This window comes from Echinops telfairi, unplaced genomic scaffold (assembly GCF_000313985.2).
Source record: "Echinops telfairi isolate 266 unplaced genomic scaffold, ASM31398v2 ScPeMD7_25;HRSCAF=90, whole genome shotgun sequence".
NCBI classification, from domain to species: domain Eukaryota; kingdom Metazoa; phylum Chordata; class Mammalia; order Afrosoricida; family Tenrecidae; genus Echinops; species Echinops telfairi.
The window spans coordinates 16,857,284-16,881,898 of record NW_022103922.1 but is presented as its reverse complement, the minus strand read 5'-3'; the positions used below and the strand labels follow the sequence as shown (position 1 = coordinate 16,881,898).

Below are 24,615 nucleotides of genomic sequence, written 5' to 3'. Positions count from 1 at the left end.
TATGACAAAATAAATGATCAAGGGTTCATGGGGGAGGGGAAAGCGGCGAGGGAGGGGAAAAGTGAGCTGATACCAAGGGCTCCAGTAGAAAGCAAATGTTTTGAGAATGATGATGGCAACAAATGTACAAATGTGCTTGACACAATAGTTATTATTATAATAATATTATAAAATAGTATAATTTATTAATCTTAATAAAATAATTTGATAATATTAATCTAAAATAATAACTAATAAGAACTTTTAAAACTTTTAGCAGGGACTAAAATGGTCTGACAATTTCTTTTTCCTTTTTAGGAGCCTGGGTGGGCTACTATCCACAAGGTTAGGCTGCAACCACAAGGTCAGCAGTTTGAAAGCATTAGCCACTCCACGGGAGAAGGTTTGGACTTGGGTTCCCGTGAAGAGTTACAGTCTTGGAACTCAGAGGCCCGTTCTTCCCTGCCCTGTCACGTCATCCTGAGTTGGTCTTGACGAGATGGCAGTGAAAAGAAAGAAATTTATCTTTTAAAAAATACTGCTTGATTTTGACCCTTTGAAGTGGGTTGGCCACTATTTTGCATGGGACCCTTCAGTTCTGGTTTTCTCACCATGACAATGGGGGTCCTACGTTTCCTTCAAGAATGCACCGAAGCAGTGGTGCCGGGCCCTTCCTAATGTGCTTGAGCCTTACTAGTGGAGATGGTAGCTTCTATCCCTGGTAAAGGTGGCATCTCCTGGGTTTTCCCAGTGGAAGGTTATGATGCTTCCAGCTAGGATAAGGTGACCAGATTTCAACATTGGTAAAGCGGGACACCATTGATAAACCTCATATCCTGGTGAAATAGCCACATGGCAGCCAAAAACCATATACCCTAGCTTGTCGTGCATTCTTTCAAAAAATCGGGACTTTTTTAAAACGCCGCGGGCCACGGGACAAATTGTTCAAAATTGGGACTGTCCCGCCAAAAGCGGGACGTCCGGTCACCTTAAGCTAGGAGGAAAATCTACCTTGCCGTTTTTGTTCTTGATTTCGTAAATGGATGGTCGAGGTGGGTACCAGTGTCGCTCACAGAGGGTTGCCAAGTGGTCTGTCCTGTTGGTTGAAACTGTGCCCTAGAAAATGTCAGAGTCATTATTTAAGTGCTTGAATAGCTTGGTCTCAATCCATGCTGAAATGCATTGCCTGACATTACATTGTAGGATTTCTGAGTTCTACCTCCAGGCAAATCTCAGTTACTAGCAAAAATGAAAGTGTAAAATGCTTTTTAATGTATATTTAACAACACATAGTCTGGTGATTACTGGTGTGTATTCTCTGTGGACTGCCCCTGCTACCAGAAGAGACAACATTTTTACGCATTTATTCTCTCTAAATCCATCACACGGTTACTCTCTAAACATCTATAACTGTCATTTATAACAAGACCATAAAAAAGCCACCTACTTTTAAGTCTAAATCAAACTTGGAGTCATAGGATTACAATCAATTATCAGGAAAAGCCCAATTCCTTTTCTCAGGCGCAGTTTGCCTTGCTGTACCTTATAAAACTGCCTACTTTTAGGCGAAACTCAGATCGCCCTGACGAAGGAGAGGAGGGAAAGACAGCTGTGGGTGGGGGTGGGAGGGGCAATGCCGCTGCATTCACCTTTTGACTCAGAAATGTGCGTCACCCCTCCTGAAAGGACTCTCTCTGGCTGAATCCAACGTCGTGTCTACTTGTGTTGAAGAAGTAAATTTTGCCAAATGTCCTCAGTTCTTTCCCATGGTGTCCCTCTTTAATAAGACTGGAGGGACCCCCCCCCTTTTTTTTGCACCAAGCGTGGGTGGCACAGCGAGTGTTCACATCTTATACTAATGTATGCTAAACAGTTGCATGGAACATAGATCACTTTTGTTAAAGTAGCAGTATTGGAGGCGTTTTAGATCACAGAGCCCCAGTGGTCTATGTTTTGTTTGCTCTGGCATTATTAAACTCAATCTGTTTCTCTAACTGTGACTCTAATTACTGTATTTGCATGGCAGAAAAGTTTGCTGTGTGGGTCGGCGGGTATTAACCGGGCTCGCATGCTGTTTCCTGCTCTCGCAGAGGCTCTGCCTTCCACGAACAGGCAGAGCACCTTCAAATGCACGTGAATAATTATGCACAATCAATAAGTTTCCGTGTTTGTCTTTGTTGTTTCTTTGATGCGGCCTCTAGGATGCTGCCGGCAAGGTGCTGGACCGCTGGGCTATCATGTCTCGAGAAGAGGAGATTATCACCCTGCAGCAGTTTCTGCGGTTCGGAGAAACCAAATCCATAGTGGAGCTGATGGCAATTCAGGAGAAAGAAGGGCAGGCGGTGGCGGTACCGTCTTCAAAGACAGACTCCGATATCAGGACTTTCATCGAGAGCAATAATCGCACCAGGAGCCCCAGCCTCCTCGCCCACCTGGAGAGCAGCAACCCTTCCAGCATCCACCACTTCGAAAACATCCCGAACAGCCTTGCCTTTCTGCTGCCTTTCCAGTACATCAACCCGGTCTCCGCCCCGCTGCTCGGGCTGCCTCCCAACGGCCTTCTGCTGGAGCAGCCGGGGCTGAGGCTGCGGGAACCAAGCCTTTTAACGCAGAACGACTATAATGAGAGCAGTGAGTCCGAAGTGTCTCCCACCCCTTATAAGAATGACCAGACACCCAATAGAAATGCCCTGACTAGCATTACAAACGTGGAGCCCAAAACAGAGCCAGCCTGTGTGTCCCCCATTCAGAATTCTGTCCCCGTCAGTGACCTAACCAAAACCGAGCACCCCAAAAGCTCATTTCGGATTCACCGAATGAGAAGGATGGGGTCAGCCTCCAGAAAAGGAAGGGTCTTCTGCAATGCTTGCGGCAAGACCTTCTATGACAAAGGCACCCTCAAAATCCACTACAATGCTGTTCATCTGAAGATCAAGCACCGGTGCACCATCGAAGGCTGCAACATGGTCTTCAGCTCCCTGCGGAGCCGGAATCGCCACAGCGCGAACCCCAACCCTCGCCTTCACATGCCCATGCTAAGGAACAACCGAGACAAAGACTTAATCCGCGCCACGTCGGGGGCCGCCACCCCGGTGATAGCAAGTACAAAATCAAGCCTGACCCTCACGAGCCCTGGCCGGCCCCCAATGGGCTTTAGCACCCCCCCACTCGACCCTGCCTTGCAGAGCCCTCTCCCTAGCCATTTGGCGTTTTCTGGGCTAAAGACGGTCCAGCCCGTTCCTCCGTTTTATAGAAGTTTACTCACTCCGGGGGAAATGGTGAGTCCCCCAACCTCCCTCCCCACCAGCCCCCTCATTCCACCCAGTGGTCCCATGGAACCGCACCCACCCCCACCCTCTGAGCCAATGGTGCCAGCTGTGATGATGGCCACCCACGAGCCTGGTGCCGACCTGGCGCCCAAGAAGAAGCCGCGGAAGTCGAGCATGCCTGTGAAGATCGAGAAGGAAATCATCGACACAGCTGACGAGTTTGACGACGAAGACGACGACCCCACCGACGGTGGAGCCGTGGTCAACGACAGGAGCCACGACAATCATTGCCACTCCCAAGAGGAGATGAGCCCAGGGATGTCTGTGAAGGACTTTTCTAAGCATAACAGGACCCGGTGCATTTCAAGGACTGAAATTCGAAGGGCCGACAGCATGACGTCTGAGGACCAGGAGCCTGAGCGGGACTTTGAGAATGAGTCCGAGTGCTCGGAGCCCAAGCTCGGTGAGGAATCCATGGAAGGCGATGAGCACCTGCACGGCGAAGTGGGCGCCAAGGTCCTGATGGGCAGCGAGCGGCCCGACAACGGGGACCACAACGAGCCCTCCCACCAGGACGTCATCAAGGTGAAGGAAGAGTTCGCAGACCCTACCTACGACATGTTTTACATGAGCCAGTACGGACTGTACAATGGTGGCGGGGCCAGCATGGCCGCCCTGCACGAGAGTTTTGCCTCGTCTCTGAATTATGGCAGCCCCCAGAAATTCTCCCCGGAAGGGGACCTGTGTTCTAGCCCAGACCCCAAAATCTGTTATGTGTGCAAGAAGAGCTTCAAAAGCTCCTACAGCGTGAAGCTCCACTACAGGAACGTTCACTTGAAAGAGATGCACGTCTGCACGGTGGCTGGCTGCAACGCCGCCTTCCCCTCTCGCCGCAGCAGGGACAGGTCAGTAAACCTCCATTGGCTGCTCCTGCTGGGGGTGGGGAGGGTACCAGTGTCGCTCATGTTAAGCTGAATGTTAAAGACCATGACGTAGATGTTTTTGATGCCTTGTGAGGGTTGTCCACAGTGACCGTGATAACCAAGCTGCCATGCTCATGAAGGGTCGGTGCTTGTGATGCTGAAGCATGCCCAGTCATATGCCATCCTATCCAGTAATGCACGCCATTTTTTTCTGTGCGCTGTGTGCGTGCCCGCGTGCGCGTGTGTGTGTTTCCATGCATTGAGGTGTGTAACCATTAACTATTTACACCGTTCCCTGCTTTCCCATGACCCTTCACTTTAGAAGCCGCAGCTTCTGTTATCTAGAAATAGATATTTCTGCTTTGACATGTGGCTTTTTAAATTAAACCAATATATTGTCTTCATACACACATGTTTATCCAATATAGAAACAGAAATTTACGGATGGAAAGAACCATAGGTCCAGGACATCGAGACAGCCTGCATCTCCGTAGGTATAACCGGAAATGTTACCCTTCCTTACATGAGTGTGCAGTGTGTCCTTGAATTCTTTTAAGAAGGAGAAAAGTATCAGAAGACAATGTGACCAGAGAAGTCGTTAATGGGGAAGTGGTGTGGTGCGGTGTGGTGTGGGTTTCTTGGTTTGAATGCCCCAGGGGTTCTGAGCCCGTCTCTAGAGTGGAGTCTCCCGTGGGAACTGTGCATGGCAGGCGAGGCGAGCGTATATGTCTAGTTTCATGTCCAGCCCTCAGATGACATCACACCCAAGCTATGCTAGCTGCAGGGCAGAAAGTCGGGCTCAAACAGAAGCAGCTGGTCTCAAACCTACAACTCTTCTTTTTTTTAATCCCAAAGAAAACGTTATAGAAAGGGAACCTGTCATGGTTGTCGGGTTGGGGGAGCAGCGTGGCTGGCCTGCACTTGCGATATCCGTGAGCAGAGCGCTCTGTTCACATAAGACGTGGCCCGACTGGTGCCGTGTGCACACCAGCTAGTTCTTTCCCATGTAGCCGCCGTGGTCCTTCGGTGGCGTTTTGTAGAGTCCCTTTTTAGAGCCAAGTGTAATAACATGGTAAGAACTCAGACCTTTCCAAGCAGCCATCTCCCACTTCCCCAGCCCTGTAGTCCATCCTCACTCATCGCGACCCACTTCTTGGTGCTCGTCCCACCTTAAGAGTACTTCTCAAGGTACCTGTCTCGATTTTAGAAAGTCAGCCTTTTCTAAAACAGTAGTCACATATCTATATCCACATAGATAGCCGTTCATGGACATCAAAGAAGTCCCATCCATGAAAAGCAAACTAAGAACCACGAATTGCGTTCTTTGTCCCATTAAAACCATCCTGGGAAGCACAATGCGCTCTCTGAAAGGTCCTCCCACCCCCTTTCCAATTTACCTCGTTCTGTGAACATGTTTTATGGCCAGAGGTCTCCGCAGTTTCACTGTATCACTGACAGCCCCGGAACACGTCAGATGAGACGTTGGACTCTGAGTGACAGAACACACTACTAGACGCCACCTCCCCGCCCCCAACGTTTGTGAGTCGGATTGGTTCTCTTAAATTTGAAAGAGTGCACAAGTGATAATGAGGTTAATGCATTGGATTTAAAAAAAAACAAAAATAAAAGACTCATGAAATCCTGCTTAAAATATTTATGGAAATGGAATGTTTGAAGGCAAGCCAAAATCTTTGCTTATTTGCATGGATTCCTGTCATGATTTAGTTGGTTTGCTGAAAATATCTTAAGTCCTCACACCCTGGGATAAGTAGCTACGGGACCAAGATGCTAACCACCTGCAGTTGGCACTTTTCCTTTATGTCCAACCACTAGCAAACACAGTGCTGTGTTTTTATGTCCTCGAACCATAAGGAGATGCTTCGATAGAGTGGCTCGTTGGAGATTAAAAAAAAAAACATCCATCGATAGCAGAGGGATATTTTGATCTCCCTTTTCATTCTAGGGATTGTGAGCTTGGCAGTGAGTAGCCATGCCAAAACTAACTCGGTGTTCTTTGTGGGAAGAAGAGGGCGAACAGTCTCATGGGTTCAGACACACAGGGCAGAGCAGCCCTCAGAAGACGGCTGATCGCATCACACCGGAATTCTTACTTTTGGAGTTTAATCACACATGGTAAATGAAGATAAAGAAATGGAAACATCAAACACTGTTGAGTGGGTTTTACGTTTAACTCTTTGTCTGAAAGCTTTGCCTCTTTTAAAAGAAAAAAAAAATAGAAATCCTAAAACCTTTCTTGAATACGCAGAGGTTTTTGGTTCCAGGTCGAAAGCTTTGACTTAGGAAACATTTGTTGAGTCGATGGCTTGAATTAATCCACGGTGTCGTGCAAGTGCAGCTGCCACAGACAGCAGACAGACACAGTGACGCACGCAGGGGACCAGCCTTGGCTGGTAGGAATAGATGCTGACATGTGATTGTATTCCTGTGTCAGCCTCTTATCATGAGTTCATCAACTAATGTGGGCCTCTAATTGAATCTCCTCCGCATTCCCAGAGCCTCCTGGGCCACATCTCTGCTTTTCCCCGAAGCGTGTCTGTGTTGGTCACAAGGACCCCAGGAAGTTTGTGGCTCGCCTTTTTCCCCTGCTGATTCACCGTGAAGCAAAGACAGGCTTTCTTACTTTTCCCTGAGCCAACAGACGGTCCCAAACAGAAGGCCTCCTTTGTCTTTAACCCTGTTGTCCGCAGGCCTACGCCTTTCCTCGCCCCAGAGCCTCCGTCCCTCCATCCTGGACACCACAGCATCTTCCTTGGGCAAATAGAGCATGGAGGGGGTTCCTTGTGGGGCCTGGAGGGTGCAAGAGCTAACAGAGAGAGCCTCTTCTTGCTCTACAAAAACCACCCTCATCATTGTGTTCACAACACCTTGCAGGAGTTAGTAGCACACAGGCCTTGCTCCATTTCAACCCAGTGGTTATACCTCGGTGGTTGCTGGGCTCGCGTTCCAGGTAAGCAGGATGAGAAGGTGGCAGGAGAGATAGGTGAAGAGCCGGGCTTTAGATTTGGCAGTTAGTGCACAGAATGTTCCCGGTCTTTGCTTACAGCTTTTCTAGATTTTATAAGATCAAGAGGAAGGTTCTTGTGTGGTCTGGGGAGGGGAGAAGTAACGGTTGCAGGTTGTTAGGGCTGAGGAGTCTAAGCAGTTTCAAAGGTGGCCTTGCACGGGTAGTTGTAAACGGGAGTAAATTCCATCAATCCCAAAGCAAGCATGTCAGGAGCAAGTTAACATACACAAACTCCAGTGCGTCCCATCCCCAGGTGTCTGGTAGACTGACTGATTCTGAAGCATGGAAGCGATGCAGAAACGATTTTCTCTCTCTAAAGACGGATAATTCTTAAAGGCAGTTGCGAAAGTATTCAAGTGGGTGTCCATAACCTTCTCTATAGAACACTAGACGTGCAAGTGCCTACCCATGACCTTCCTCTTTTCCTGTCTCCCGACTTCTCTGTTACTGAGGTGGTGATCTGTCGGGGGAGGAGGCTGACCTTGACCACCTAGTAACAGTAACCTCTGTCCTAGCCCTCAGTTTTGAAATGGGCATCTGAATTCTCCTTGGGGAGAACGTCAAAGTAGCTTCATCAAAGCAATGGTTTTGAAGGCAGTGCCGGAGTCAGAATTAGCTGGACTTCGGTGGGGTTGCCTGGGTGGTGCAATTGGTGAGTGTGTTCAGCTGCCAGCAGGGCAAGCTCCCTGGGAAGCACCTGGGAAAGAATTCCTGTCAGTTGGCTTCCCCCAAACCAGCCACTGACAGCCCCAAGGAGCACCCTACTGCTCTGAGATGGGGTCACCATAGGCAGGGGCAACTGACAGCCTCCGGTTTAGTTTCCTTTGGTCATTTCTCAATTTCGACTTGGTTTGTATCCCAGGAAGGTTGACTGGCCATGGATCACTTCTCTTTGAGTGGGAAGCCCATTTATCAATTCCTCTTTTAATTCAGAAAACAACTAGGTACCCTTTTATCCTCTGGCCTAACGGTCCTTATCATTGGGTAATCCAGTAAAGTTCATTATGCCTACTGCAGTCATTCGACATTGGTAAATGCCTCTGGCCAAAATGAAGATGCTGTGCCCAGAAATTTGGACGATCTTCTTAGAAAGAAGTCACCATCTCTGTGTTTTTCACCTTAAATGAGTTCCACCATCCTCATTCTGTTCTTCTCTGGAAATAGTGACCACGGATTGCCCTGGTTGGTTTCGAGTTTGAGGAGAAAGTTAAGTTGTATGTGTTGGATCCTCAAGGTGTAGGAAAGGTGATTCCTCCCCACGAACAAATTCAAAAAGAAAATATTTGCTTAGGGTGATTTATAAATAAATATGAGGCAGCCATTGATGCTAGGTGTGAGCCTTCTCTTTGGATGCTAGTTAAATCAGTCCAGATTTAAACATGGAAACTTCTTGATTTGTATGGAGTAAGACATCTGTATTTGGTTTATTAAAACCTGCTGATGTCTCCAGAACTAAATTTGTTCCTATATAGGCCTCTGGGTAGCTGTAGCTAAAAAGCAGAGGCGTATAGTTTTTGCTTGTCTTATTACCTGACTTCCAGCCCTGTACAGGTGTGCCGTCATAAATTAACATGAGCTACCTTTGATGAGCCACTGCATACATTAACAACAGAGGTGAAGATGCGAAAACAGGCGACTTGCCTCCTGTTAGCACCTTTGCAGCATAGCAACATCCATTTTTTCCCATTTTTCTCTGTGTTTAAACTTAAAAGAGAAACTTTTTTAGAGAGAGCTTTTCAATAATTACAGAGGATTTCAGCAGACAATAGCTCCAAGAAATGAGCCACTTAACACCAGTTCAAGATAACTATTAGTATATTTTCCCTAATATAATTAGCTGTCAAATACAGTTCATTAATACTATCCGCAAGTAAGAAAAGAGCATTTGTAAGACCTCAACAGTTTCATTTTTTTGCCAGTCAACCCACAGCTCCCTGGCCTCTCAAATTCTTTTAGATACAGTGAAGTCCTCTGGCTTTTAGATGAGAGGGAAGTGAGCGCGCGCGTGCACACTCTGGTTTCACACTAGAACCAGCAGATCAATAGGCCGTTTACACTCATCTCCATTGCTTTCCCTCAAAAGCCTGCAAACAAAATAAAGCCCTCTCCTGAGTAATTGCTAGTTGTGCCCTCTTGAAGCAAAACTTTGGTAGGAAGATAAACTTCATGTCATGCCTGCCCCTGGGGTTCTTTGTGTCCACTGGGGGAAGAGCAACACGACGGTCTCCTTGTAGCAGGAGGAGAGACTGTCAGGCCTCAAGTCAGCCTCAGATCTTCCCAATGGCCTCCCGCGGGCCCGCTGGATACAAGACAAGCGCATTTAAGCCTCTGCTGACCTTTCTCTCCTCCACAACAAGAACGACTCCCCTCGTTTCCACCACCTTCCACACTGCTGGCCAAAGAGCCAGCACGGTGTCCCTTGCGTGATACAAGGAGAATTGTAAAAATTACTTTTGATGGGCGCTAGCCTTATATCCCGGGGGGCTGCAAGCCTGCCATTGCACAAAAGAGCAATGCTTCTGTGTGTCCCTTATTTATTCTCTTCCCTAGAGAGGAACAGGCCACTTCTCTTGCCACCTTCATCTTAAAAACTCGGTCACGAGTGATCCATCTGGGGGATCCGCGCACACTGAGTGAACGGGCAGCAGTGTTTCCCATGATGGCCCTCTCGAAGGGGCCTTTACCTGCTTGTCACTCCCTCCCCTCCCTCCCGCACCCATCCGCCCCTCGGGTGGACTTGATTGTTGTGCATCACTCTGATACATAATTAGTCATTAGAAACACTCATTTGGGGACTTCATTTTACTCTGATTAAAAAGAAGAAGAAGACATTGTCCTCTAGGAGCCGGCTTGGAAGGTGCCCCGGCATGGACGATCACTTGCACCAACCCTGGTGGAGGTTGGTTCTCTCTACCGGCACCCTCTCCATGGAAATGGGGGTTCACTGCCGTGCTAAGAGGAGAGAGACGGTCCGTTCTGTTTAAATTTCCTACTGAAGATTGAGCTGAACACTTTCTTTTTCTTTGAAAGCCTCGGAAATAACTAAATCTTTTTGCCGAAAGTCTCCCACAAGCTTCAAATAAATGAACGTGGCAATATGAAAGGCATTTGCACTTGCCAAAAAAATTACAGTTTCGTAAAAAAGAGATTCAGTAACTTGGACTTGTGAGTGCCAAGGTGTGTGTGTGAGGGAGGGAGGGAGAGGCAAACAGTCTGAGATGGCAAAAGAAAGAAAGGATACTTTTTAAGGAAAGGATCATTTTTCTTTTGTTATTTAACATTTAGAACTACGCTTTTAAAAAAATACCTAGATTTTATGTCCTAATGCAAGCTGCCTGAATTAAAACAGGAGCTGTAAATTCCTAGTAAAAAGCTGCTCTGCCTAGAGTCCTGGTGATCTTAACTCTAGTACTTTATGGAGTTTATTACTTCTTTTATTAACTAGGGAAAAATGTTACCCACTTCGAGTTTAATTCTTTTTCTTGTTTGCTCTAATTTCAACTTCACCTTGAGGGGGAGACCACAAAAAAAAGAGGCAGTTGTTTTTAACTGAACATGTATCACATGATGCCTCCATTTTGCTGTTGTATATGTCCGTGTGCATGCCTGCCAGCCATTCAGAAAGCAGCCTGCCATTCTGATTTCAGCACACCCACTTAGTATACTATGGGTGCTTATACACCAACACCCACACACGTAATGAAATCGAAAGACAGAGAGCATCTTTAACCACCAAAGCGGACATCTTCATTTGGGAGGAGGATGCAGGATGCTGCTTTCCTGCCCTGATGGGCACTAACAAGAGTTTTCCCGTGAAGAGAGCCCCATTTGGGGTGCCGGGGTCCAGCACAGCACCATTGGGAAAGCGGGGCAGCCGCTCTAACTCTGCTGCCCGTTTAGTCTGCTCTGTCACCGAGGGGCACTGGTGGGTCAGCCCGCTCACTAGTAATTGTGTTTTACAGACTTCTAAAGCAATTGGCTCAGTCAGTCCCAATTCAATAAAAGTGGAGAGCAAGAGAGAGAGCACTTTTGTTCTATTTTTTACTTGAAATTATTTCATTCAGCAGTCTGTCTTTTTTATTACCAGGACTTGACATTAGCACTCCAAGCTATATTAGCATCCATTTCAGCAGTTCAGTAATGGTATTAAAAAAACACTTAACTTCAACGGTGAATGGTTGTATGACAGTACCATAAAAAATCCACATTAAAAAAAACTTATGTATTTGTCCTAGCAAATTATTTTTCACTTGTTTAACCACTTCAAAACTATGGTCTTGTGTCGGCTGTTCATGGGGACCTTCTTGTTCTCAGAAAGCAGCAGCGGTGATGTGCTGTTGAAGATGGTAGTAGGGGAGAGAAGACGGAAACCCAGTGGGCAGAGGGGCGGGAACGACGCTGCCCACCCTGTGGCTAGATTGCCTCCCATTTATCAGCAGAGGTAGAATTGGCAACCTCAGAGCACCCAAGGCAAAATTCTTGGATCCTCGCGCTGGGCTGGGATTTGAGTTTGAACCCAGTACTCTCCAAACTTGGGAGCAGAGCCTAACTACTTTGGCACTGCAGCGTGCTCGTAAATGACTACATTAGGTTCTAAATTTTGATTAAACATTCAGTAATTAATCAATGGTAGACATGAAGCAGTTGGCAAGGTCCAAAGCTGCAAAATGTTTAAGACATAAAACATTACGAAGTAATTAGAATATGCTCCTTCAAGAGAAGGATTGCCTTCAATAAAGAGGTAAATGATAGCATCCTGTTTATTGTGGACGTAGGCAGCCGGAGCAATATGATAAACTGCTGGAGGTACACATATCAATAATCATCCACATTATTAGTGCCATTAATCATAATTCCAAAAATATGACAGCAGCAGCCAACTTTTTGACCAATTTTGCTTCTGCCTGTTGGCCATTATAACTTCCCTAATAGACTGCGGAGCGCCTGAGCCTGGCAGTTTGCATTGCGAATGGAAGGTTAATTATATTTGAGCTGCTGATTTCTTCTCTCCTTGGAAAAGGCTGAGCACTTTGACAATCCCAGGAGCTCACTGTTGTTAAACCAGTAAAAGTACTTTATTGAAATTTTCTTTGTTGGTCAGGAATGAGGAGATGTTTCCAGCGAGATCTAAGTGCCAGGCTGGGACAACCGCTAATGTTTCTTGCCCCAAAATGATCCTTGGGCAGCAAGATGAACTCCACGGTTTCTTGAGATCACTTCTCCCTTGCTCTCCCTTGCCTGTGGATGGTAAAATGTTCAGTGCCCTGAGCACCTGCTGGTGATGCGCTGGGCCGCTGCACACAGTTAGGGGTCTTTTCAGTACGTGCACGGCATAGTAGTAGGACCTGCGGGAGGAGCGGTCAATAATTCCAAATGGGAGACATCAGCCCCTCTTTAATACACAGTTCGGTATCTCCAACTATGTCTGTGTGCCTAAAAGTCAAAAACAGCCCAAAAAGTATCTGAATGATTCTAAAACCTCTGTGTTGGGTAGCATGGGATGCATTGCTGGTCAACTAACTGATGTTTTCATGTTTTACACTGTAGCTCTGACTTCATGCCTTCAAAGACATCCTTTCAATCATGCCCATCCTCTTTTGTTCCTGTAGCTGCAGTAGTTTCCTTTCATCATAGAATTTCTAGGGAAGGCCGTCGCTAAAAAATAATATTGGTTATCCTACAAAACACTGTCCATTTCCCCGGAAAACTCACCTATCCCTAATAGCCTTTAAAAAGATTACAAATTAGCCTGTTTCGGGATGTGTGTGAGCCATTCTTTGAAGATACCATCTTTGCAAAAGCTCTCAGGAAGAAAGTCATGCCCCATGGTTGTATGTGTTGGGAAGGAAATACTAATTTTAAAAGAGCAGGCAATTTTTGGTTATCGAGAAAAGAAAAAATGTCCTATGATTTTGGAAATACGTCTTCGAAATGTTTTATTAAGACAGTAAAATGAAGGAGACTTGTTAGCTTATCCAGAGTACACATAAAACTCAAATTCTGCCTTAAATTCATTTGAGATAAATGCTTAAACGGTGCCTGGGTTGGTGATGCCTCTCCTCCACCTTACCCACCATGGGAACAAACAGCACCACCGTTGATGCTCGACTGAGAAACTGTCCAAGTGCTGTGAAAACACAGTTCAGTTTGCAGCTAGCACTCATCGCCAAGTACAGAGCAACAGGTCCCCCCTGAGTAATCGACACCCTCAAGAAGCCTTTGATAGGTCAGATACCACTCAAAAGTAGACCACTGAGGGAACGGGGCTGTTGGGTAGCAATTCCCCACTTAACCTGAGCATCCAGCAAACCCGTTTCCCACCTACCAGCTTGCCTTCCCAAATGCCATCGCTGCATTAACATTTTTTATGCATTCCACAGCAATGACAAATTGTTTTCTAACTGTAGTGCCAGATTTAGTATGCGGAAGACACGTTTGCCTCTGCCAGCAGACCAATAATTCTCACTAACATCTTCAGAGTTACAACATTTATAAAGTTGCAAAGTGGAGTAAACAAACCATCTGTTTGGCTTTCCCATATATGTCATGCTTTCTTATTAGCATATTACGATTCATTTAGTAAACCAATTTGGTGATTTCGTTCACGTCAAAGTTAGAGTGGAAGCTTGAAGCTGATTAACATTCCTGGGACAGGCACATTAATACATTGCTTCCTCTGCAAAGTAAAATGCCTTCTCAGGAGAATCACCCCTTGTTGACAAGATGAGACTGTCAATTTTGTTTGCCTGCCACATTAGGGGCCGTGAGGGGATGGCGGGCTCCGAGAGAGGGGAGTCGTGTAGGCAGCGTAATTCACTGCGAATTGAGAAAAAAAGTCTAATTCTGATAAATGGTCGACCCCAATACATCCTACCTGTTATTACAACAGACGTGCCGTATCTGTGCAGTAAATTAGCCAAACCCCTAAAGAGTTTGGTGGGGGCTTATCTTCAAGTGAATAATTTGAATGTAGACAGGAAGTGTCTGCGTGACCAGTGTGAATGATTTGTTTTATATTAAAGTGGATTGAAGTGGCTGAGTTTCAGACTTGCAACTTGCCAGGATTTCCTTAGCTTTATTTCTTGCATCCTATGTGTTCTTCTCTACTCTCCAAACATTTGGGTTGAGCTTTATCAACTAGAATTCGATGTCAAATTGTCTTCCCAAGCTAGAGGGTGCCTTTCAGATCTTCTGGAGAGAATCTCGAAATATAGTACCTTTCTCAAAATGATTTCTGTTGTAGATGCTGACCTGGAGGCACCCTACCCATTAACAAACAGCAATGCAGGCTTTCTGAGACGTTAGGTGCCACAGATAGTATATCACAACAGTCCAGGTAGGAAGAGACCAGATGAGCGGCAGTGGTTTTAATTTTTCCACGTCTCAGGATTGGAATGGCAGGCTTGTATTTTTACACAGGATTATTGTTGAGTCTGTAAACCACAGTACACTCCAATCTGACATCTAGATTAATCTAGATGTAAATTGTAGATTCATCACAGTCTCTCGCACTCAACCCACACACCCACTCACTCACTCTGGGCAGAGATATAATTTAAGGGGGGGGTGGCGGCGGCAAAGATACGAAGATAAAGCAAAATCCAGTTAAAAACTGGACCTCAATTCTATTTTACCAAAGGCATTTAAATATTAATTATATAAGTATGTACTTTTGACTCACTAGCTCTGAATTGCCCAAACGAATTCAGACTTAAGAATCTTTTCTCAAAAGCTTGTTCAGTCTTGAAAGACATGACTCCTTTGAAATAAATTGCTTTGTTCTTAAACGTAAATTTCACAGGTAAAAGCGTGGCGTTAATCTGGGCATTTGGACGAGGGACATAAGGAAATATGACCAAGCGGGGAGAAAATCCCGCGAGAGACTGACTTTGTCAGGATTGCTGGTAACTCCGGTGTTTTCTGTGGTTGTGAAGTGCAGTTTCCATGAGGACATGGAAGGGACCGGATGGTAGTCCTTTTCAGTCTAGTCCGAGCACTTCCACTCAGTCTTTCAAAGTTAAGGGGAAAAATTGGTGGTATTGCTTCAGAACTTGATTCCCTTTCTTGCTTTTAACGGTGATTTTAGCCTTCAGGAGGAAGCTTTTGGAAAATAATAGTAAAAAAGAGGACATGGCCCACAGGAAATGTTTATGATTGCTAGAGTAGTGCAAGCTACAGCAGTTTGCCATGTCCTAGCTAGGTGGCATTCCACTCTGACACCCCGAACTATGGACAGTCAGTGCTGTCCTCTGCAGGCATTTACGCTTCGGGTCTGGGGTCTGCCTGCCCTCCTGCAGTGGGTTTTGGGACTAGCTTCTTCAAGACGTGCATGTGTCATTTCTCCGAGGCAAATCTAGTTTTATGACTTCTTCCCATCAAGCCGATTCTGACTTCCCAGGGACTCTGGAGGCCAGAGGAGAACTGCTCCACAGGCTCTTCAAAGAGGTTATCCTTTTCAGAAGCAGACTTCCATGTTTCTCCTGCCTGTAAGTGTCCACTGGACACAAAGTACTCGTCTTGGTCTGTAGAAACTGAAGGATGGAGAAGATCTAGCTATGGAAAGTGCCCATCCTGAAGGCTGAATTTCGGGTCAGTTCATGAGGCTTACTGTACGTAAGACCAGATTCTTACTGAAACTGGTTCCTTCCCTCCCTCCCCTTCTACTTAGGAATCTCACCACGGGCATTGCATTTCTGAAAAAATAATCCCCTTCCACCTATCTGCATGACCTACTGAATCAAAGCAAGTAGAAACAAACAAACTTATAATGTGTGTATTGTTGTAAACTCTTTAAGTTCTGAGATAGTCTTCCTTTATTTCTACCTGCCTTATCTGGAGATACATATTTAGAAATGCATTTCTAGAAGAACTGCTGTGTTCGATTTGGAAGCCTGCTCATCATCTTTTATCCTTGGAGAATTACGAATTGGTCACTTCGTGAATTCCTTTGACTTGGGGTTGTTCGATGCCATTAGTCTGGATTCGGACTTTGCAAAGCCTTCAGTTTCCCGGACTCTGGTCTTTATGGAAGCAGATGGTGAGGCCCTCCTTGTGCTGAGCTGCTGGGTGAAATCAAATCAGCAGCCCATAGATGGCCCCCCACGGCCCCTGTTGTGCTCACGGCACACACCCAGTTCTCTTCCCTCTAAGGAGGGTGGGGGGAGCGACTGTTTCCCGAAGCCACTGGTCTCCCTTCCCTTCATCTCCTAGTACTCGGGCTCGCTCTGTGGCCTTTTCATCTCCCCCTTTCACCTCTTCATTTTCGCTCTTCCAAATACATGGGTAACAGCCTTCATGTTTCCATTGACCCTGTATTTTTCTTCCTCCTTCAGAGGGGCAGTAGTTAACGGAAGTTAGGGGTTTAGGTTGCTGGACTCAAGAGTCTTGACAGGCTGTGTTAAATGCAAGGGCTGCCTCTGTCTGGATCCTGAGCCCTTGGAGCACAGGAGCAGAATCCCAACCCATCTTTCCCCCATGGGCCTCTTGCTTGCCCTCTTGTCCGTTCCAGTAATACTGTTTGCCACCCAACCTCCAAGCCAACAATCCTGAGAAAGGATCAGGCATTCTTCTCAGCCCCACCTCAAGTGTTTTGCATATGGCATTTAGGAGGATTATTAAACAGAAATGAAGTAGATTAAGAAAGGACCATAAAAGAATCAATTCTCTTGAACTGTGGTTGCATAATGGGAATCGACTACCATGAATGAAGCCCTGTACCGACGTTATGAACAGCAGAGCTAATGTACTGCCATGAGTTCATCTTTATTATTGCATTACACCTGAATCAATTGATAAACCTTTTTTTTTTTAAAGCAAGGGATGGCACTTAATTGAATAAAAGTCAATATAATTAAATTAGGAGAGGCCAACAGGACTGCTGACAGCGGAAAAGGGACACTGCTGAGCAGCGTGCCAGAGTGGGTCTGTACATTTCTGCACATCGTTCTGGCTGACAGATATTGAGGGCTGGGACGTCATCTAATTAGATTACAGGTTGCTACTGTAAGTGAGAACTGAAGAGAAAGATCTCTTCCTGGTAACTGATCAGTGGAGATGCGTCATTTCACAAGTCATCGTGGGCAAGATGTGTCCATCTGGGAGATCAGCGCGTCCGTTTGTCAATGTTAATTTATTCTCCCTTCTGCACTGAGTCTTGATGTGACTGCTGTGTGTCTGGCTGCTGGCTCCTCAGCCGTGAACCCAGGAAGTGGTAACTGCAGATGTTGTGAGAAGCGACACCGAGTTCTAGATTACTGGCATCACCAACTGTGTGCTTATGATGTGAAGAAAGGGGGAGGGTGTTGAAAATGATGAACGGGGGTGGTGGTGGGGGGGCTTGTGGAGAGGAGGGGAGGACCTGAGCTACTTCTAGCTCATCTTACTGATAGCGTGTCAGTGCACACAGTAACTTGCTCTCCGCCTCCTCCTCCTCCCTCTGGAGGTGTGGTGCCCACATGGCAAGCTCGAGACTTCACAGTAGGCACTTCCTGCGCTCAGAGTCATGTGCCATCCGACGCCAAGGGAACGAGGACTGGCTGTGTCAGGGCGGGGACCGTGGGGACAACTTCTGTTTATCATCCCCATTTCCGCACAATGCATGCATCTGTTCAGAACTCATTTGTGGATGATGATGATGATGTGAATTTGGTTTGTCTTAATTTGATTTATGATTTTTGGATTATGCAGCTGATCTGAAAATCATCAAGACAGCATATGGGATGATGGCTTATGACAGAAAAATGATTTTGTGATCAGAACATTTTAAATCCCTATTTTATTGTTTTAAGTTAAAAACAAACAAACAAACCAGATGTCTAGAATGTGAATTTGTTTTCTCTCTCTCTCTCTTTCTCTCTCTCTCTCATTCTTGCTTTCTTTTGTGATCGATTTAGCAAAAGATTAGAAAGCTGATCTTATTATCACAAGGTAAGCTCAGCCTTCCTAAGTGCAGTGTTGGGGTGCCGCCTGCTGCCCCTGTGACCGAGAGACCAAGGGTTGCTGGGTATTGTCTGGTGTGGAAAAGAGGAGGCCCCTGCCTACTTTTCTTGTCTCTGAGGCACATACCTCTCAACCACCCCCAAGAAGTACTAGCCATGCCTATCACCAATGGAGTGGCTTACTTTGGTCTCCCTTATTTTTTAATTCTAATCTGTTGGACTTGTTTTCACCAGCCATTTAGATTATTTCTAACATCGCAATTAACTTCTCCATAACGCGGAGCTTCCATTATTACTGAGAAGTTTTTATCTATGGGCATATTTATTGATCCGGTTATATTTTTGGAAGGGTCAACTTCAATTCAGGTACTTGTCAAACATGTATGCCTTTGAAAGTGGAGAGAGGTATATGCCCAAGGGCATTTAAAAATACATGGGAGACATTAATACAAAGGCAATGTTTTCAGATAGATGGGAACATGTATCAGACTCTGTAAATCATGACGCCCCTATGGGGACGTGGGGCAAATCCTTTTTGTTTTTTTAAAACACAAGCAAAACTCAGTAAGTCGAGTAAAAGTTCTGCTTGTCTTGAGAAGCATAGGTCCCAGTTATTCAGACAGAGGGGCCACATGTTATTGTTGTGCTTGAGCTTTTGTACTTAACTGTGTTTTAATGTCGTCCCTTTGAGCTCCTTCTGTTGTCTTAATGTGATTTTTTTGGGGAGGGCGGTAGGCCTTATTTAAAAAACCAATTTGTTTCTTCCTTTTTATTTGCAGATTTGAATTTTAAGAGCTTAAATACTTAGTGAAAACTTGGTTAGCAATAAAATACAGCAGCTTCTGAAATGATATGCATCTTATAACCAGATTTAACCAAGAGACCACATCTTTCTTTAAAGGGGGGGGGGGTTGTGTGGTTAGAGACCCTCTATAACCCCAATTCCAGCCCCTCCTCTACAGCTCAGTTAGTCTGACACGCAGAGCAAGGGGTTGGGGGTGGGGTGGACACAAGCAAGGTTCACTGTTCTTTGAAATCCAACCCCGATTGGATTCTCTAGAGCAGCAGTTGGCAAATGAGGCCACAGAGCCATGTGCGTGTGCCGTCGTTCGGTATGTTTGTGTGGCTCTAAAGTAAAATTGAAAGTTTTAAATGACCGTGATTCAGAAATAGTGATTTCATCTGTTTGTAAAAAGATATTTATGGCTCTCGAGCAATTTTTAAATTGTTGTGAGAGACAACCTCTCAAAAGTTTGCCGACCCCTGATCTAGACCATTCACTTAAAAAAAAAAAATGGGACCTTTACCTTTAAACCGTACCTGTAGAAAACAGCCCTTGGATTTTGTGGAGCTTTGTTGTGTTTACAGTGAATCTGGCCTATTGAAATCTAGGCAAATTTACTTAAAAACAAGCTCGACTTTCTGACAAAAAGAAAGTTGCCCTCCCTTTGCCCACTTAGCATGCCCACTTAGCCAGGGAGACAGCAGCAGCGGCCGATGCTGTGAACGTCGCACAGAAACCACCATTGAGAAAAGGAGCTGGGGCGGGGGCGGTGTGCAGCCAGCCTCCCATTGAAGAATTGTACACTCCTAGCAAAATGATGCTACTGGAGCTCCCCGGCCCCGCCCCTGCCACTCACACCCAAATCCCGAGCATGCAGCGAAATGCTAACAGAGCGGAGTCTTTAGCAGTGAATGTGCTTATTGGGTGCCTGGTGGAAGCTGAATCCATTTTAAAATGCTCTCCTTTTTCTCGCCCCTCCCCGCCCTCTCTTCATCGATTTCCCTCCCCACCTCCCCCCAACTCTTTTATTTTTCCCAGACACAGTGCCAACATAAATCTGCACCGTAAACTGTTGACCAAAGAACTCGATGACATGGGCCTGGACTCGTCGCAGCCCTCCCTTAGCAAGGACCTCCGGGATGAGTTTCTGGTGAAGATCTATGGTGGCCAGCACGCCCTGGGGCTCGACCTCCGGGAAGAGGCCGCCTCGCCCGCCGGGACGGAAGACTCCCACCTGAACGGGTACGGGAGGGGCATGGCGGACGACTACATGGTCCTGGATCTGAGCACCACCTCCAGCCTCCAGTCCAGCGGCAGCATCCACTCCTCGCGGGAGTCCGACGCGGGCAGTGACGAGGGCATTCTGCTGGACGACCTGGACGGGGCGAGTGACAGTGGCGAGTCGGCACACAAGGCCGAGGCCCTGGCGCTCCCTGGCAGCCTCGGGGCTGACGTCGCGGGCTCGCTCATGTTCAACAGCCTGTCGGGGAGCCACGGTGGGATCGTGTGCAACATTTGCCACAAAATGTACAGCAACAAGGGGACCCTCCGGGTGCACTATAAGACCGTGCATCTGCGGGAGATGCACAAGTGCAAGGTCCCTGGATGCAACATGATGTTCTCCTCCGTGCGCAGCCGGAACCGGCACAGCCAGAACCCCAACCTCCACAAGAACCTCCCCTTTGCATCCGTAGAGTAGTCCCCGGATGGACACAACCAATGCCAGCTCTCACCCGATGGCCTCCGAACCCGAACTGCCATAGTCAGTGTGTGTGTCTGTGTGTGCGCGCGCACGCCTGTATGCCTCTGTGTGCACGGGGGACGCGCACAACATTTCTCTAGCTAAAACGAAAAAGAGAGAAACACTAGGTGCTTTTGAATTACTTTTTTTACCCCCTTTTTCTTTACCGTTTTGGGGAAGAGGGTTCTTTAATCTGGGGATGTGGAAGCAGTACCCTTTACGCACGCACGCACGCACACACGTGGGCCACAGCCCCGGTCTGACACAGCACTCCTTGGGCATCTCCAGAGAGAGAGTGTGATTCCCATGACTGTTGCCTGCAAAAGAAAAGTAATAAGGGGGTGGGTGGGGACCGGAACAAAAAAAAAAAAAAAAAGGAACTTCTTAGCGTTGTCTTTTGTGAACTTTAAGGTTTTGAGAGAATCTTCAATTAAAGCATGGCAGATTCACCTGTAAATATTATGCCTTGAGAGGCCAATGATGTAAAACAAGTGTATTGATGGTTGTTTAACTCGTTTAATTTTTACAGTTACATCCAGCTGTTAGATACACAGGCAAACAAAAATAGTTTGCTGGCTAGCTCTATACATTTATGTTAGCATTAATGCAGTTGTTTTTTGTTTGTTTTGTTTTATAAAAACATGGTCTTGTTTTTACTACCTGCTAGATAGAGTGATAAAGAGGTGCTGGCATGCGTTACAGCACAAATCTGATTTTTTTTTTAATGCCCTGTACTATTACATAAATCCAGTCATGCACTTTTTTTCATACACTACAAGGGGATGTGTAATATCCATGCTTCTTTTTTTACCCTTAAACTATTGCCATACTTCAGTAAGTGTCTTTTTTAAAAAAAATCCACTTGTATAAAAACGGTCTGGTCAGTATAGGGCACAAATGCCAAACAAAAGTATTAGTGTTAACACAAAACTGCCAACTTTGCACAAGTTTCCAGAAAAGAAAATACAATTAGTCACTCAACATAACCACAGGCCAATTTGTCGGCCACCAGAAAACCGCTTTTTACAAAAAAAGAAAGCAAGCACTCTCGGCGACTCTTTTCAAGCGCCGAATGTTATTAGAATGGACACTGCACCCTTCTTGCTTCTATGTTACGTTCCATAAAAGGCAGACCCAGTCATGTGGCGTGAGAGGGCCAAGGCATTTATTCTGTGGAGGCAGGATAATCTTTCAGGACACACACAGCCCAGCTGACTCACTTTGGAGCAGAGCTGCAGACAGTTGAGCGCTCATTTCTACAGACCTGGCCCTTGCCTTCCACAAGGAAAGGAAAGCGCCCTCCACGCTGAGCCGAGGGGTCCCTCGCAGGGCTGTCTGTTGTGTGGCCAGTTCTGCCGTAGTGCTGTGCGTCAGGCCTGTGCGCTAGACAAAATCAAAAGCCAGTAGCCACAGCAGTCCTGGGAAGCTTTTGCAAACGTGCTGAACTTGAATTGAGCAACACTCCTCTCTGAAAAGCCCGAAGAAGGGGCGCTTGCAGACCGTGTTCTGGGTTGTGTGTCTGATGTCAGAGAGGAAGGAGAGCAGCCTGAAATGAAGCCACTGAGGGGGAGAAGGGGGTGTGGGGGAGGCTGGTCTCCTATCTTTGTTTTGTTTCTGATGTTTACACATGTTGCCTGACCTGGTAAACCACATCGGTGGCCTCGGTTAACACAACATACTGACGAAAGGATGACATTTACTCCTGTTCAGTCTGCAGCCAAGGCCCTGAAGGGAGCAAGGGGTGTCGGGACAGGCGGCCTGTCAGCTTTCCTTTTTTTTTTCCGGGGAAGAAAAAGTGAGAGAAGACTATCTCATCAGTGCACACACGAGTCGTTTAAAGGGATTGTATTTCTTTTCTACATTGAATGGCCTCAAACATTTCTCTCCTCCCATCGCCTAAAGGTTAGGAATACCCCGCCCCCCACCTCCTTTGTTTTCACATTTCCATTTTTTTAATGTTTTGTCATTTTTTTCTATGTTCACATCAGCATTCACTTCCGTTAAATTTGCCAAAGGAAACTGTTAATATGTTTCTGTTGTTGTCGTTATTCCTGTAGGATTTATTGTACCTCACAGTATTTATTATTTCCAAAAGGAGAGAAAAGCATGGCTACTTGGGGGAGTCAGTATTTTTGTTTGTGAGCATTTCAGAAACAAGAGGTTTTCAAAGAGAAGCTAGGAAGAAGCTTCATCTTCTCTGTCGTCTTCCGGGGATGCTACGGGGTTCAGTTCTTCACTTGTTCTACAGGAAGGAAAGACCAGAAGTATTTGCAGTACGAAAGAAACTTTGTCCACTAAATGACAAATGTTTACGGTCAAAAGCTGAGGAATTAGTAGTCACCAGTTTTGTTTTCTTGTACTTTTTCAATTCCCCCAAAGTCTTCATTGCTTTATTTTTGGTGTTGTGTTAAATTGAGTAGACAGAGATGTGTTCCTTTGTTTTATACCATATACGACTCTGTATAGTATGTTTGTGAAAGACCAAACTAGAATAATGAAGAGTTTGTTTGCAAACACTCCGTCCGCTTAGCATTCTCTGTCTCGCTCTGGTGCCTCACTAAGTGGTTAGACTCAAAGAGGTGGGGAAATAGTTTTAACATCTCTCCATGTCCCTGCTCCCCCGCCCCCCGCCCAAAAGATGATAGAAACACTGGGTTTGGGGCTTTACACAGCCCAGAATAAAATTATACCTAGTTTTATTAAAATAACACATTTTTATGTTGGCAGTTCTTAGAGGTTAGGCTCATGGTTGAGGTATTAGAATTCATCTTGTGCAAAATCAATGCTTGGTCTGTTTAATGTCGAGTAAAAGGTCAACTGGCCCTAGTGAGTGAATTACAGGGCTCTCAGCAGGTCACATCAGCAAATGAACCAGACTGAAAACAAATATATTTGGTGCTTTCCACCAATCTTGTGTACAACCCATTAGAGAAGGTCCCGAAGAAGTAATGCGATGTCAACAGGTTTCCCTTGCTCCGAGGTACAAAGGTCCACCTGTGCTCTGTCGGAAATGGCACGCAGGCCTCCACCACTGGCGCTTCTCAAGTCTCAGCCCTACCATTGACTACTACTTTGGCACCTCTGGCCTCCAGTGGTTAGGTCAGCCTTGTAGCAGGGGGAACATTTTCCAATATAAAGCCTATTTGCTTAAAAGGGGAAGGGGCGAAAGGAGGTGTACATCTCCTTAATGAACATCTTTCTGGCCCCAAAGTGACCTTGTTGGTGGGAGTGGACCTGAGAGCAGTGTTTTGACTTTCCTGTAAGCCTGGGGAAGCGGTGCTCTGCCAGCCTCCTTGCAGATGGGAAGAACAGAGGTATTTGAAGACTAACTTTCCCCCTCTCTGTTCGGGTGTTTTCTTCTCCACAGGAGTTTCCTCCCGCTACACCGTTTCTGTCTCTCTGGCTCCATTCACCCTGTGCAGGCTGAAAATTACTAATGTGGATTTCCTTCTAAGTAGCATTTTCTTATTTCATCTTCTTCGCGGGCAGGTCCCCTGGCTGGTGGTGAAACTGTTGCCCATGGATAACTGCGTTTTTTGTAACCAGAAAAACTAAGCCCGTTTCCGGGAATTGCCTGCATGCTATGGAAGGGCAGGTCGTTTGGTTTTAAGGATGTTCTAAAAATGCGGACCGTCTTTTGCTAACAACTCTATTCAAAAGGGGAAACAACGGAAGCCATTGCTGGTCCTGGCCCAGGCACCCACTTCCCCCCGGTGCCTCTGAAAGTCCGAGGGGTATCATGTGCCACCTTCGAAATTAAAAGCAACAAGAAGACTTTTTTTTTTAAACACGGGAGCACAATGGTCATGATTTTCGTGAACAAGCCCCATGCTGGTGGACAATTGCTCTTCGATTCAAAACCTTTTCATCCTGGGTGCTTCCCAAGCCACTCTCCCCACTCCGGAGAAACTATGCCATCAAATAAAAGGTGACCTTCTTCCCCAGGGGAGTGCCCAG

At 46.2% G+C, this 24,615-nt stretch overlaps 1 protein-coding gene across 2 annotated transcripts in view; it reads left to right on the top strand.

Annotated features, from left to right (window-relative positions):
* The window catches only part of BNC2 (basonuclin 2), a 332,447-nt gene extending 309,270 nt beyond the window's left edge, over positions 1 to 23,177 (top strand). For both annotated transcript variants that reach the window (XM_030885343.2, XM_030885344.2), the window contains 2 exons: positions 2,181 to 4,153; positions 19,956 to 23,177. In XM_030885343.2, coding sequence (XP_030741203.1) covers positions 2,181 to 4,153; positions 19,956 to 20,616 — 2,634 coding nt within the window. In that variant the 3' untranslated portion in view covers positions 20,617 to 23,177. The remainder of the gene's footprint in view (positions 1 to 2,180; positions 4,154 to 19,955) is intronic.
* Positions 23,178 to 24,615: the final 1,438 nt, after the last annotated feature.